Source organism: Physeter macrocephalus, chromosome 12 (genome assembly GCF_002837175.3).
Source record: "Physeter macrocephalus isolate SW-GA chromosome 12, ASM283717v5, whole genome shotgun sequence".
NCBI classification, from domain to species: Eukaryota; Metazoa; Chordata; class Mammalia; order Artiodactyla; family Physeteridae; genus Physeter; species Physeter macrocephalus.
The window spans coordinates 87,591,480-87,605,535 of record NC_041225.1 but is presented as its reverse complement, the minus strand read 5'-3'; the positions used below and the strand labels follow the sequence as shown (position 1 = coordinate 87,605,535).

The following is a 14,056-nucleotide window of genomic DNA, read 5'->3' as shown; positions in this document are numbered from 1 at the left end:
ATCCCACATGCCGCGGAGCGGCTGGGCCCGTGAGCCATGGCCGCTGAGCCTGTGCGTCCGGAGCCTGTGCTCCGCAAAGGGAGAGACCACGGCAGTGAGTGGCCCGCATACCGCAAAAAAAAAAACACAGAAATATTCAAGAAGAATGTGAGAAAGTACCATGTTATCCGACCTCCAGGGACATCTACCTGCTGTGCTACAGATTTTTTCATGCCTGGAGATATGTATATGTATGTGTGTTTGTGTATGTGGATATATCTGGTGAGATTTTTTTTCTTTATAAAAATGGGATTATGTTGTCATATAATCTGCAACCAAGTTTTTTCATCGTACATCATCTCACTGTGGGCAGTAATTTGAATATACTTATTATACACATCAGTTTGTACAGATCCAGCTCACCTTTGTTCGTGGCTGTGTCATTTTTCTTTGCAAAAGCGTAGGGCGTTTCTTTTGCCTTCTTCAGCCATTTCTCTCTCTCTCATAGGTGGTTGGTCTTCTCTTGCCCAATCAGACATTGGCGTCCACTGTCTTCTGGCAGGTAACAGTTTCCCTGCAAGCCAGAGGGCTCCTGAAGGGGGCACCCAACAAGTGCTGGTTGGAACACCCTGTCCCAGTGTCTCCTCTCCAACCAGGCCCCTCGGGGAAAGTCACCCCACTTCCTACTCCTCCCTAACCCAGAAGCCACTGGGAGAAACCCCAGGACTTCGGGCCCACAGCCCAAGTCTTGGGCCATTATAGGTGCTCTGACTTTTGCACAGAGGTGATGAGGGCTGGCGGGTGCCCTCACCTGGATGCTTGTCCCATGGCCAGTGACCTTGAGCCCTACAGCCTCATTTTGACATCAGCCTTACCCAAATCTGTGGGGAAGGTAATCCACCCCCAACTCCAAGATAGTGAGGTGGGTGAAAAAGCATCATGGACCCTGGTCTCTGCCCTTGGAGACAGTCTGGGGCGTGGCTCTCTGAAAACAGTAGAAGCTTGGTATGTATCTGTGTAGAGAGAGGAGGGCAGGAAGAAAAACCTGTCTGTCTTCAGGAGAAAATGTCAGAGTCTTCCTGAAAAAAAAAAAAAGCTCCTAATAGTGTCTGTGTCTGGGCTCTGCGGGTGGCGTAGGGCACTGGGCTGGGGTATTTTGAAAGAGGCTCAGAGCTGTCGGGCATTCCAGGGGCTTAAGTGTCCACCTTCTGTCCAGTCATTAATATAAAAAGGGTGATGTGGCAAAGGCAGTGGGGCCCATTTGGGGCAGTGAACACCAGAATTTTGGGAGAGGTGGCCATCTCTGGACTGAGACGGATAGCTGGCCTGGGTGGGACCAGTGTCTTGGTTTGCCAGGAACTGAGGGGTTTCCCAGGACTGGGGCCTTTCAGTGCTAAAACTGCACCGTCCTGGCGAACCAGGATGGTTGCTCACGCTAACTCAGGGGATGGATGGAACTACCGTGAACTAGACACCCGCGTCTTTCTGGAGGGGAGTGGCCTCCCAGGTCCAGGCCTGCTTCCAGGGAGGTGACCATACCTTTCCTGACTTCTCCTCTCTACCCCCATTGCCTTTCAGTGGCTGAACCAGAGCCACAACGCTTGTGTCAACTATGCAAACCGGAACGCTACGAAGGTGAGCATTGCAGACAACCACCCGGTGTCAGGCTTCAGCCTGGGGTGACCCTCTCCCTCCCTACAGTGTGGCATGCCACCATCAGGGCTTCTCCTCTGGGTTTTACTGCCAGGCCTTCCGGAGGGGCCCTGCTGGGGAGGGGCTGCTCACGTGAAGTGATGAAGGCCCAGAACGTGAGAGTGTGGCACGCGCGGCCAAAGGGATGAGCTCCGCTGGCTTCAGAATTCTCCTTGGGCAGCGCTTATACCCAGATCTTGGATCAGGACAGCATCAGCCATGAGGGGACTGACTTCCTCTAAACTTCCTCCAAGCTTGCCTGGAAGCTGCCTCAGTGCCCCAGGATTGTCAGCTGCAAAGCTAAAGGGCTGCTCTTGAGGGTGAGGGGTCTGAGAGGATTGGCACGTCCTCCCCAAAGTCCCCTGCACCCCTGGGAAAAGCTCACAGTGGAGGTCCAGCCACCCTTCTCTTGTCTAGGAAGGGGCTGGGCGCCTGCTTCGCTGGCAAGGCTGCCTTTCCCCTTGGTCCATTCTCCCACATTTCCGTCCAAAGGCAGCAGAGGAGAGGAATCTAGTTCCCCTTGGGGGGCTGTCAGTTTGGGGAGGAGAGGATCTGGACATTTATAACTTTGGTGGGGAGTGATAGGGGAGTTATGAGCTGTCCTGGATGGTAGGAACTTCAGGGCCTGATACTCTGAGGACCTTCCGCCTCCTCCCATCTAAACCTTCGACCCATGCCTTGCTCATATGCTTCACACACGGACATCTCTGCTTAGATGGCTCCCATTCACCTTAAACCAAATATCTCCAGAATTGCTATCGTAGTTCCTCAGCTCTTCCTTAATTTTCTGTATTGCAATTTGGGATCCATTTTCCCATAGAAATATTTAGCAACTGTCTCCTACTGGCCTGGAAGCCCCGCATGGCTGACCAGGCCTGTGAGAGCCAGCCAGGCTGTGGCCACCTTGACACTGCCATGTCCTCCGAGAAAATGCTCTGGGTGCCAAACAGCCCACTTGCCACATTTAGCCTTCCTAAACTGGATCTGCTCGCCCCAGCCATAAACGGCCCACTTTGGCCCTTGCTATTTTCTACCCGCAGCCAGCAGTGTCTGCCAAGGGCCTTTCGAGAGCAGGGCAGAAGGACCTTTGGCATCTCCCTGGACATAGCTGCCCTGTGTTTCCATGTGTGGAGCTGTGCCAAGGGAGGCCTGGATCCCTTTGGCTTCCAGAGGCCTTCTCCTTGCCTGCCCCTGCAGGCTGGGGGGGCAGGATTGCCTCTTGCTGGTTGGGGCCGTTTGCAAGGGTGGAGGGTGGGAGCTTGGGACATCCAGGGGACCAGAAATTCTGTCTCTGTCTTCCAGCCTTCACCTGCATCCAAGTTCATCCAGGGCTACCTGGGAGCTGTCATCAGTGCCGTCTCCATCGCTGTGAGTAACCCCGCACTCCCCGCCCCCTGGGCGTCCTCTCCATCCTGCTGCTCTGTGACTGCCCCACCCAGCATCTCGGGCCAGACCTTATCTGAGGGTCAGGGCTGGGCAAGGGCCATGGGAGACAAGGTTTCTGGGTGGGGGCCATCAGGGCCGTCTTCCTAGGCGGAGAAGAGTAGACCCTGGTGACACTTTCATAGAGGGGGGAGCACAGGCCAGTGCTCCAGGTTTGGAAGAGCAGGCGGGGAGGTGAGGCAGTGCCCAGGGGCCACGCGAAGGGCTGCACACTTCAGCCGGGGGCAGGATGTCTGCCCAAGAGGGGCCCGTGTTTAGCCGACACCCTGCTCAGAGGAGCTGGTCTTCATGCCCGGTAATGCAGCCGATGCAGGAGTGGAGGGGCTCTCGATCCAACCCCAAGGTTGGCCCAGATGTCAGCTCCCCTTTGCCCTTTGCCTGAGTTCCCTGGGTCCCCTCTTGGTGGCCTCAGTCATGTGGTCACAGGTCTAAGCCTTCCCGGAGTCCTGTGAATTCCTCAAGACAGGGGCAATAGGCTCATTTTGAATCCCACAGGGTTTTGAGAATATAGCAGCTACTAAGTAGGGGAGGTTTATAGACTGACTGTGTGAGGGTGTAAGGAGGTATCCCAGGTGACACAGCAAGGGACCTGGGCCAGAGCCAGAGTAGAAGCCCAAGCTCCCGAGACCTTGGCATGTTCATCTCACCCTGTACCTCCGTCTGGTCCTCTCTCCATCCTGGCTGGGTGGTCTCCTATAGCCCACTCCAGAGGTCAAAAGTCACCTCACAACTTCATTACACGATAAATACATGTAATTGGTAAGAAAAGTAATTAGGAAATACAAATTAAAAAAACATTCACATATAATAAAAAATTCACATCTAATAATCTTTTTGTAAAACCCACTTTCTCATCTTTCCCATGTCATTAAATAAATGTTGTAGTTGTTCACGCCTGTGTACTAACCCATTGTACCTACTGTGTACCATCATTTATTTCACTGCTCTCCTAAGACAGGGATTTGGGGCTGTTCTGAGATGGCCTCGTTTACTCTGCTCCCATGTGGACCAGGTTCACCTCCAAACAGCTGTTAGGTGGTGGGGGGGGGTGTCCCTATTTCATGCCCAAGATCACGCTCCTTCCCTGAATCCTTATGTCTTACCCCAAGCATGAAGCCAGAATTGCCAAATCTATTTAGATCGCTCATCAAGAGACTGCTAACCCCACCCTGGTGGTCCTGCAACTCAGCATGAGACTTCATTTGAGAGTCATACAAACTGGGGATCTCTGATTCTGGGGGGTTGCTGACCAGTGTCAGGGGCTCTTGTGAGAGAGGAGAAAGGCTCTGTCGCCTCCTTCTTGCTCCTTATGACAAGAGGAGCCCATCACTTTGCCTAGTTTAGCAGCTTGAAAATCCCTTGTTCCCTCTTTGAGATTTAAGGGAGGGTGTGGAGGAGCTGGGAGGAGGAAGGCCCACGGGGAGAAGCCCGAGCGGCCTTGGCTCGGTTGGGCTTGAATGGAGGGGATGACTGTCCTGCTGGGACATCCTCCTCCTGCAGGCCCGGGTCTGCGGGGACACGGCTTCCTCCCAGGGCTCCGGGCTCTCTGCATCTGCAGTCCTCACTGTCCCACCCTGGCGGTCCTCAGTCATTCCATCCCAACGGCTTCATGAGGCCAGAACCAGCCCAGATTGTGGGTTGGGGGTTCTGATGCCCAAGCTGCAGAGTTACTGGGGTCTGGGGGCCCTCCGGGGCTCTCAGAGCCACAGTCTTACCCGCAGGGACGGGGACTCATGCTGGGCTGTCATGGCCCCCAGGGGGTGTGCCTTGCTGGGGACACCCTCCTTCCCCCTCCCCACCTAGCTGCAGAGCCCTTCCAGGAGGTGTTTCCCCAACCATGCCAGCCCCAAGTCTTAGAAGCTTCTGTCCTTCTCATGCACTCACTCAGTTATGCCCCATGTCCTGTCCACTCATTGTTCTACCGGATTTCAAGTTAACCAGGGACAGGCCCTGTGTCTTCTCCCCCACGGAGGAGGGTGCGGAGCAGTGCTCCATAAATACTTGTTAATTAGGTTGCTGATCGATTGCTGGCCTCAGGAGGCCCCTCTGCGCTCCATCCGCCAGGGGCTGCATCCTCTGTCTGACGTCTGCGCACAGTAAGGGTCTAACTCCGGCAGATGGAGTGGAGTTTCTGACTTGGAAAATTTGCAGCTTGCTTGCTTTTCTTTTGTGTGTGTAAATCACAAAACCTCCAAAGAAAGAGGCTTTATTTTATTTTCCTTTCCCTTGTTGTCTGGAAGCCCAGGCCCCGCGGCCTCATTAACTGATCTCTGCTTCAGTTAGTGACAAATCCGCGGCCCCCCCAGGGTGAGCCTGTTAGGAGGAGATGACCTGCAAACAAGTGTCACGGCCCCAGTGGTTGGCCCAGTTCTGGTATTAATTAAAATGAGTCCCTACAAGCAGGTGGCGTGGATGGGGGCTGACAGGCCAAGGGCAGATCCCAGGGATTGAGGACCCGCTGGAGTAGAGGCCAGGCCCTGGGAGTCCAGCCTCCTCTCCGGACCCGGGAGAGCCCTTTCCCCTCTCAGAAGAGCCCCTGACCTTGGGCAGCAGCCCCAAGAATCCGGGATCCCTAGTGTGCACCCCTAACTGCAGTCTCATGCTGGTGGCAGGACCACCGGCAGGGGGTTAGCAGCCTTTTGGTGAACCCTCTAAATAGATCTGGCAATGTCTGGTTTCTTGCTCGGGAATAAAAAAGAAATTTCGTCTTAAGTTATTTTTGAAATCTAGCAGTTTGCTGTCTTTTAACAAAGGAAGTTCTGTCAGCGCTTGCTGTGCTTTAGTTCGGGCTTTTGTGCTGAGTGCTTCTGTGGTCAACCCCGCTGAGCCCTGACTACCACAGAGGGAGACCCATTCTCTCCTTTCAGGGCTGCAAGTGTGCCGGGCACTTTGCAGGTGCTGGGGGGTCGCACAGACTGGTGTGTCCTTCAAGATGCCGAGAGGGGAAGCTGAGGAAACTCTGTGGTGTCACCAGAATTATGACGAGGTGACTTGGGTGAGGGGGGACCCAGGGGAGCGCCCCCTAATTCACACAGGGCTGACTCTTAGAAGACAGACTGGAGAGAAGCGAAGGCAGGGTCTGGTGCTCCAGAAAGAGGGCACAGCACACAAAGAGGCGCGCAGGAGAAGGAGAGCATGACAGATTCCGGAAGCTGTCAGAAAGTGAGTGTGGCTGCCGTACCAGGAGTGATGGCAACCGAGGGTGACGCGGAAGCGGGAGGGGGCGGGGTAGTGGGGGCTGGTCATGCGTCATCATGGGTGCCTTGTCAGGAGTTAGGAGAGCCATGCCAGGAACCCCTGCCTGAGCTCAGGGACCCCGGAGTGTTGCAGGGGGTACAGGCAAAGAGGGCTGGGGGTAAAGTCGTGGGGGGTGGCCGGCCCAGCAGATGGACCACCCTTGTGGACACGAGGTCCTTCATGAGAGTGGACTTGGGGCTGGAGAGGAAGGCTCAGGGCTAAAGTCCCACATGAACGGTCAGGAGCTGGATGGTGGAACCAGAGTATGAGAGTCGCATCCTCAGACGCTTCACCTTCAGCCAGGTCTACGCTGGCCAAAGACTTTCCCTGTTGGAGAAATGCTGACCTCTATTCCTAAAGGGCCTGCACCCTGGAGGGTCCTTTCTGTATAAGATGCAGTGACTGTGTGTTACCCTAGACAGCAGGGCACAAGGAGGTATCATACCAGGGGATCCCTGGGCTGAACCCCTCCCCCTCCCAGCCCCCATTGCTTACCGGAGCTCCATGTCCCTGTGATAGTCAGGCTGGCAAATAATCATAATGGCTAACACTTGTGGAGTGCCTACAATGTGCCAGGCACCGTTTAGATGTCCATCTCCTAAGGCACACCCTGAGCTACACCCTCAAGCACAGAGTGAGCCAGGTGCAGTCTTGCAGAAAGTCCAGGAACCAAGTACGAAGGTGGGTGGAAGTGCAACCCCTCGTTACTCTTAAAGGGCTCCTCAAAAATGTTCTCCCGGTCCCCACTGTTCTCAGGGTACCTGGGAGGGACTTGTCTACCAGGGTGCATGGTAACAGTTCCTCCAGCTGGAAGCCAAGAACACTGCTTGGCTTTTCCCACCTTCTCATGCCACAGGGCAGCAGGAAGGAAAATGTGTCCTTTGTCAGCAGAATAGTGTCTGATTAAGCCAGCTCTGTCACTGACTTCACCTCTGTGCCTCAGCGTCCTCATTGGTGTCCTCACCTGGTGTCTTCCGTGGTCCAGGGTGTAGCTCATGGTGCCTCCGTGGTCCAGGGTGTAGCTCAGGGTGTTCTCCCTGATCCTGGGTGTAGCTCAGGCCCAGTTATTCTTCTCTGAGCCTGATGGAGGTAGGAGGTCAACAGCCTGAGAATCCAGACCAGACTGTTGTCTCACTGCTTTCACTCTGTGGGGCTTCCAGGTTGGAGGGCCCATGATATGGACCCTGTATCAGAATCTGAAGTGTTCCAGAAGCTTGCAGATGGTGATGCTGGCAGTGGCAAGTCTGATGCAAATATCGGCTTCACATCTATTCTGGGGAGGACAAGTTTTTGGCCCTTCCTAGATGGAAGGGGTCTGATGTAATTGGCTTTCTAGCAGGTGGCCAGCAGGTTCCTGTGGGGAATGGTTCAGGGGTCAGTGTTGGTCACTATTGCTAGCAGAGAAGCCACACAGCTGCAGCTGGAGCTGACTGGTGTGTGAACCTGTGCATAACTCTGTCCTGGCTACCTTGGCCCTTTGCTCTTGAACCAGTTGCCAAGTGACAGTCTGGTTGGGGTTGCAGGACTGTTGACCTCCATAGAGGGTCAGGGTCCACTGGTTGTTACCAAGAGTTTATTCTACAGCGCATGCCCTCTGGTGGGCATTTTTGGTACCTCACAGATTCCTTGACCTGCTCCAGCCCTTGCTCCACCAGGGCCCACAAAAATCCCTGACCACATAGTTATATTATTATCTACCACCCAAGAGTAGATCCTAAATTCTGACCTCATGCCATCCCTCCTTTCAGACATTCCCCTTCCATTGTTCTCCAGGGCCCCTTGGACCCCCTTATGGCAGCTGCCAGTAGAGTCTGCAAAGCCAGCTGCAGACAACCTGGTATCTCATGCTTCTGAAGCCTGCTGAGTCTCCCTCCCTTCTTACCTGGCTGCGTCCTACTCTCCCTTAGGGCTCAGTTGGGCATCCCCTTTCTCAGAAGCCTTCACAGCCCTGGGGGCTGCCCCCTCAAGCCCCCTCCTCATGGCAGAGTGGGTGGACCATCCGCTCAGGTGACCTTAGACTTGTGCATGCAGCATCTAGCCCCAGAGAGCTGTGCTTGCTGAGGTGGACAGCAGTGGCTGCATAAGGCGTCTCCTTCAGGGCTCTTTTTTTTCTGCCTCAGAAATCAATCAATCACTTGATTTATCTAGAAACATTTATTAGGCACCTACTCATTTCACCAAGCACCAGAAATTCCATGAGGAATAAGAGAGTATATATACACTTGTATATATACTCAGCACTTAGAGCCTATTGGGAGAGATGGATATTTAGTAAAGAGTCCACAGGTAAAAATACTTCTGTGCAATTCTGTTTCTCCTAATATACATGTGTTACTTTGATTCCCAACATTTTAAGAAGTAAATGAATATACTTAGGGACTGTAATAGGTACATGGAAGGAAGAGTTCCAGGTTCTGTGAGAGGCTGCAAAAGGAGAGCCTCGAGTGAAGAGGAGGCCTCTTTGAGGGCTTGATGTTCAAGCTGAAAAGTGAGGAAGCCAAGGGACAGCAGGGCTTGAGAGAGAGGGAACTGGCTCGTTGGAGAGGCAGGGCGGCGGCAAGGTGGCTGGAGCCTTGCAAGCATGGCCTGGAGGTCATGCAGGGCCCTGCGGGTCTTAAGTGCAGTGAAACCACTGAAAGACTAATGCACGTTGGTATCCAGTTTTGGAAGTCCACTCTGACTGCTGTGGATTATACAGTGGATTAGAGGGGTCAGGGGTACGAGTAGGGAGCCCAGTTAGGATGTGGGCAGCTGTCCAGGGAGAAGTGATGGGTGCTTAAGCTAAGTGGTAGGAGCAGAGAGAGAGAAGTAGCTGCGTTCAAGACACCGAGCAGATAGAACAGGGAGCTCTGCCCCGTGGGCTGGAGGTGGGGTGGCAGAGACTCCTGTCCAGGTAGACTTCTAGGTTTCTGGCTTGAGGAGCTGAGCTGGGAATGGGAGAGGCGGACCAGGTGTGGGTGAGGAGAAGAAAGATAACCTTCATTTGTGGTGTGTGCAAGTGGAGTGCCTGAAGTCCCTCAAGACAGAGGCATCCCGCAGGGGACCAGATATGTGGGCTGGAGTGGAGGACACAGCCTGGGTGATGCAGGCATTGCCCCCATCCCATCTGAGGTCTCCTCTCAGGCCTTGCAGAAGCTAGGCTGGTGTTGGCCTGGAAGGACCTTCATCCTCAAGGAGACAGTTATCAGCCATGTAGCACATGACACGGAAGGTCTTGTGACATGGAGCTCCCACCCCACCCCAATTCTTGGTACTGGTCAGCACTTATCTCCACCACAGCGGATGGCCTGGGAGCCAGTCCTCCCTCCTCTTCTTCTGACCTTCTCAGCTGCCCGTGGCAAATTTACCCGCCTGGGAGCCAGAGCTTGGAGAGAGGTAGCCAGAGAATGTCCACTGCTTCCTCCGGCCAAATCTGATGTCCCATGGGTCCTGGGCTCTGGCTTCTCCCAGGACCCCAGTCTGCTGGCCACATGGGGAATTCTTATGCAAAATCTGCACCCCGTTTGTGTTCCTCTCCACCAAAATACAGCCCCTGTTTGGTTAATTTCTATTTTGTGGCTTATCTGGAGGCTGTTAAAACAGACCCCGGGGGACCCTCAGCAGTGATTGTTCCATATCTCATTATCTTTCCTGAACCCGATTGTTAGCTCAGATTTTTCTGATCACTAGCTGCTGTTCGTGATGAGTTGTGTGCCATTAATGCCAGCTGGTTCCCTTAAACAGGACCCACCATGCCAGGGAAAGTGAGCTGGCATTCAGAGCCACCAGCCACTTGGCTTTTTAATTTTAATGGGCTCCACCAAATGTTCCAGGCCAAAGGGTCCCCAAGGAACCAGAACAGACAGGCTCCCAACCCAGTCAGAAGCCCACCCTGGTTCCTTCCCAGGCTGTGGCCATCCTAGCTGTTGGGACAGTAAGGTCTGGATTGGGGGCCTCCCCTGTATTCATGCCTTCTTGCCACCAGGCACATCCTTGATGAGTGGATGGCGTGACCTCACTGGCTCCTAGGGAGCTTGCAACCACACATGTGCCTGGGCCTTCTCCCTACTTTGCTGGTCCCGGCCCCTTCCCACATGCTCAGGCATGTGGGCTGTGCACTTAGAAAAGTGTGTGTGCCTCACTAAATCTCACCCATCCATGTTGGGGAGACCCTGGTGGCTTCAGGGAAGGGGAGGCCAGAAGAGACCTGGGACCCAAGAATTGTTTTCTCTCTTCTTTCCTCCTCCCTACCCTGGGCTCCCACCTGGGGTGGGGGAGACAGGCTGGGTCATCACTCTGGGCTGTGCCAATCCTAGCTGGTGGGAAGAACAGCCAGCCAAGGAGGGGAAGGCTTGAGGGCGGCGGGCATGTCTGAGTGTTTGCTACAACCAATGACCACTATTCCTTCCTGCCCTCCCACCACCCTCCAGCCTGGCCTGCCCTCAAGAGGCTGCCAGGGAATGGTTCCAGCTCCCTGCTGGCTTTTCAGAAGATTCCCGCTCCCCATTCCTCCAGCACTTCCTGCACCTTTCCAAACAAATGTCGAGGGTTTTGAACCCAGACCTTCTATATTCTAGCTGCCGAGGGCAGAGGTGGCTCAAGACCCCTATCTTCTCTGCCTGGAGCTGCCTTCCAATCATCTGGGCCCCAGCCCCAGGCTGGTCTTTTCAGGGAGGCTTTTGCTTTGCAAACAGCCAGTTTTAAATGGCTTGTAGTAATTTTTAAAAATGGCCTGTCAGACATTCCTCATTGAGACGGAAGACAGTAGGAAAGTAAATAGCACAGTGGCTAAGAGCAAGGCTTTGGAATTAGCAGACCCTGGGTTTGAATCCTAGTTTCACCTGCCTCATAATAGTGTCTGTCCTTGGGCAAAGTTACTTAACCTATCTGAACCCGTCTGAACTTCTCTGAATCTGTTAAAAGGGGCAACACGCCCTATCTATAAGCCTGGTAGTGGGAATTTAATTAAGATATTTCACGCGGTATGCCCGGCACTTGGCCTGGTATCTCCGCATGCCCCTTTCCTCTTCCTCACCACTAACGCCCGCCTGTGTGTCCTCTGGCCTCCCTCCACAATGGCACCTTGTAGGAACATATTCCCTGGTATTTTGGTGGGGGTTGGGGGAACCATTTCTGAGTCACAGAGGTAGTCACTTGCTGCTGAAAGTGGGGAGACCTGGCCTTGGTGAGTTCCATCTGAGCAGCAGGGGCAGCCTGGAAGCAGGGCCACAGGGCCCAGGGTGGGCGGGCAGCACCCCGCAGCCTGCCCCCACCCCCTCCACTGAAGTGTGTCCAAGCTGCCACACGTCTCTGTGCCTCCCTGCCTCCCCTTGAGTAGAGGCAGAGGGGATAAGAATTCGACTCTGACCACCAGCTTGAGGCTTCAAATGGAGGCCAGGCACCTAAGGGCCCAGGCCGGCTTTGCCTGGCAGCACTCTGGCTCTTCGGGGTCCTGGACTGCCCAGGGGCTGGCGGGCTGGCACTTCTTTTCTTCCCAGGCCTCACAGTTACGGCCTGGGCTGGGCCATTCGTGCCGTGCCTGCCCTGATTTGACTGCTGCGGGCACCCTGCAGCCCTGGAGGCTTTGCCAAGGTTCTTCATCTTCCCCAACAATCCAGAAGGTTGAGGCCAGAGCCAGGGTGGCCTGCTGAACCACCAGGTGTGCCATGCCAAGAGCAGGCTGTCCCCAGCCCCATCAGGTCCACAGTCCCACAGGGGAGGGCTGGCCCTGGCCTCAGTTTGGGGGAGCAAAGGCCTCTATACACCCATCTTCTGGTCTGGCCACAGACATCCTCTTTTGTCACCCCGTGCCTGTGCGCATGCGGTTTCCCCACCGAAACGTCCTTCTCCCCAGACTAACTCCACCTTCCTCTCCTCCAAGACGCCCCTCTTCCAGACTTTGCTGATCTCTCCATCCATTCACTTCTTTTTTGTTTGTTACATTTATTCCTCAGCCACTGCTTTACTGAGCATGTACTCTGTGCCATCCCCTGCCCTAACGGCCAGGCATACAAAGAAGAAGGCACAGTCCCTCCCTCTCAGTCCGGCGGGGGCATTAGACCCACAAACAGGGTACTGAGTGCTGGGAAGGAGGGGCTGGTGATGTGCAAGGGAGTGACTTTCTGCCTGGGAGAGGTGACGTCATTCTTACATAGATTCATTAATTGAGGCCTCTTACATGCCAAGCTCATGCTAAGCACTGTACATACATTCTTAAAACAGCCCTGGGGTGCTGTAGACGTTACTGTCCCTTTTACAGATAAGGAAACGGAGGCAGAGAAAGGTTAAGTGACTCCCAGTGTTAATGACACTGGAGGTGGCGCTCAGAGCTGGGCCTTAAAGAACAGGCGTAGACTAAGCAGGGGAAGGAAGGGGTTCGGGGCACAGAGACCAGCAAGGGCAAAGGCCCTGAGGTGGGAAATGCACATAACGTTTCAGTTGACTGGACTCACGGAGAGAGAACGTGGGTGTTGGGGGAGTGGGGAAGGGCGGTTATGGAGGCCACAACTGCTGCATGGAGGAGACTCACCTACTTGCACAGGCCGTGGGGAGGAGCTGTCATGGCGGACAGGATTGGACCTGTGTTCTAGGAAGACGAGGGTTGGCATGGGGGATGGACTGGAGTGGGAGTGCCCAAGGCAAAGGCAAGGGGGGCCCAGGGGTCCTGTGCTGGGTGAGGGGAGCTGGAGTCTGAGTGAAGATGGACAGAGAACCCAGGATGCCCGATGCACTCCCGTCTTGCTCTGGGCGGCTCTGCTTACGTCTCCAATCACCTGTGAGTGCCCCTGTGCTGAGTCCTCCCTGTCTGGCCAGGCCCATGCCTGGGTCCACAGTGGGACACCAGGAATGTGGTACTTAAGAAGCTGGGTGAGAATGAGGGGCATTCTACACTTCACTTATTTGCAGATTATAGAGTCTTCTAACAGCAACTTCCCCACCATCCCTTTTCCTCTCCCCAGAGAGGCTATAGGTGTGCACGTGTGTGCGTATGCGTGTGTGTGTGTGTGTGTGTATGTGTAGCTGATGCTTTTCCTCTCCCTCTTTCTCATGGGCCGGTTAACTGGGACGACTGGGCAGTGATGCTTTAAGGAGCCACACTGGGGCTTGGCAGCATCAGGTCATGCTGAGGATGTAGGGTCTGGAGTGCAGTTCCAGGGCAAGATGGTGCCCCTTGCTCTCTGCTCTTCCCCCAGCCTGCCCCTTCCGCCCATGGGCCGCTGCAGCACCACACACTCCTTCTGTTTTCTCTTTCTAAGGTGGGCCTTAATGTCCTGGTTCAGAAAGCCAACAAGTTCACCCCGGCCACCCGCCTTCTCGTCCAGAGATTTGTGCCGTTCCCCGCCGTAGGTAAGCCGTGCACAGTGAGGAGTGTCTGTGCGTGTGTGCACAGGCATGCGTGTACCACCTGTGGGCGTGTGGGGCGGCCGGGCTCCGGGGCAGCTGGACGGCCCCTCCACACCTCTCCTGACACTGGGTGGGGGGTGTCTCCTGGCTGGGGCGACTGGAACAAAATGTGTGTAGGTAGAAGAAAGGGTGACTGGGGCCCCACTGACCACCTCTGTGCCTGAGATTCCGCTTTTAGCACAGGGATTCTTTTTTTTTTTTTTTTTAACATCTTTATTGGAGTATAATTGCTTTACAATGGTGTGTTAGTTTCTGCTCTACAACAAAGTGAATCAGTTATACATATACATATGTTCCCATATCTCTTCCCTCTTGTATCTCC

General features: G+C 54.5%; 1 protein-coding gene across 7 annotated transcripts in view; it reads left to right on the top strand.

Annotated features, from left to right (window-relative positions):
* The window catches only part of SFXN5 (sideroflexin 5), a 117,338-nt gene that overhangs the window by 58,954 nt on the left and 44,328 nt on the right, over nucleotides 1–14,056 (top strand). For all 7 annotated transcript variants that reach the window (XM_028496904.2, XM_055089247.1, XM_055089246.1 and 4 more), the window contains 4 exons: nucleotides 488–541; nucleotides 1,558–1,614; nucleotides 2,974–3,039; nucleotides 13,587–13,677. In XM_028496904.2, coding sequence (XP_028352705.1) covers nucleotides 488–541; nucleotides 1,558–1,614; nucleotides 2,974–3,039; nucleotides 13,587–13,677 — 268 coding nt within the window. The remainder of the gene's footprint in view (nucleotides 1–487; nucleotides 542–1,557; nucleotides 1,615–2,973; nucleotides 3,040–13,586; nucleotides 13,678–14,056) is intronic.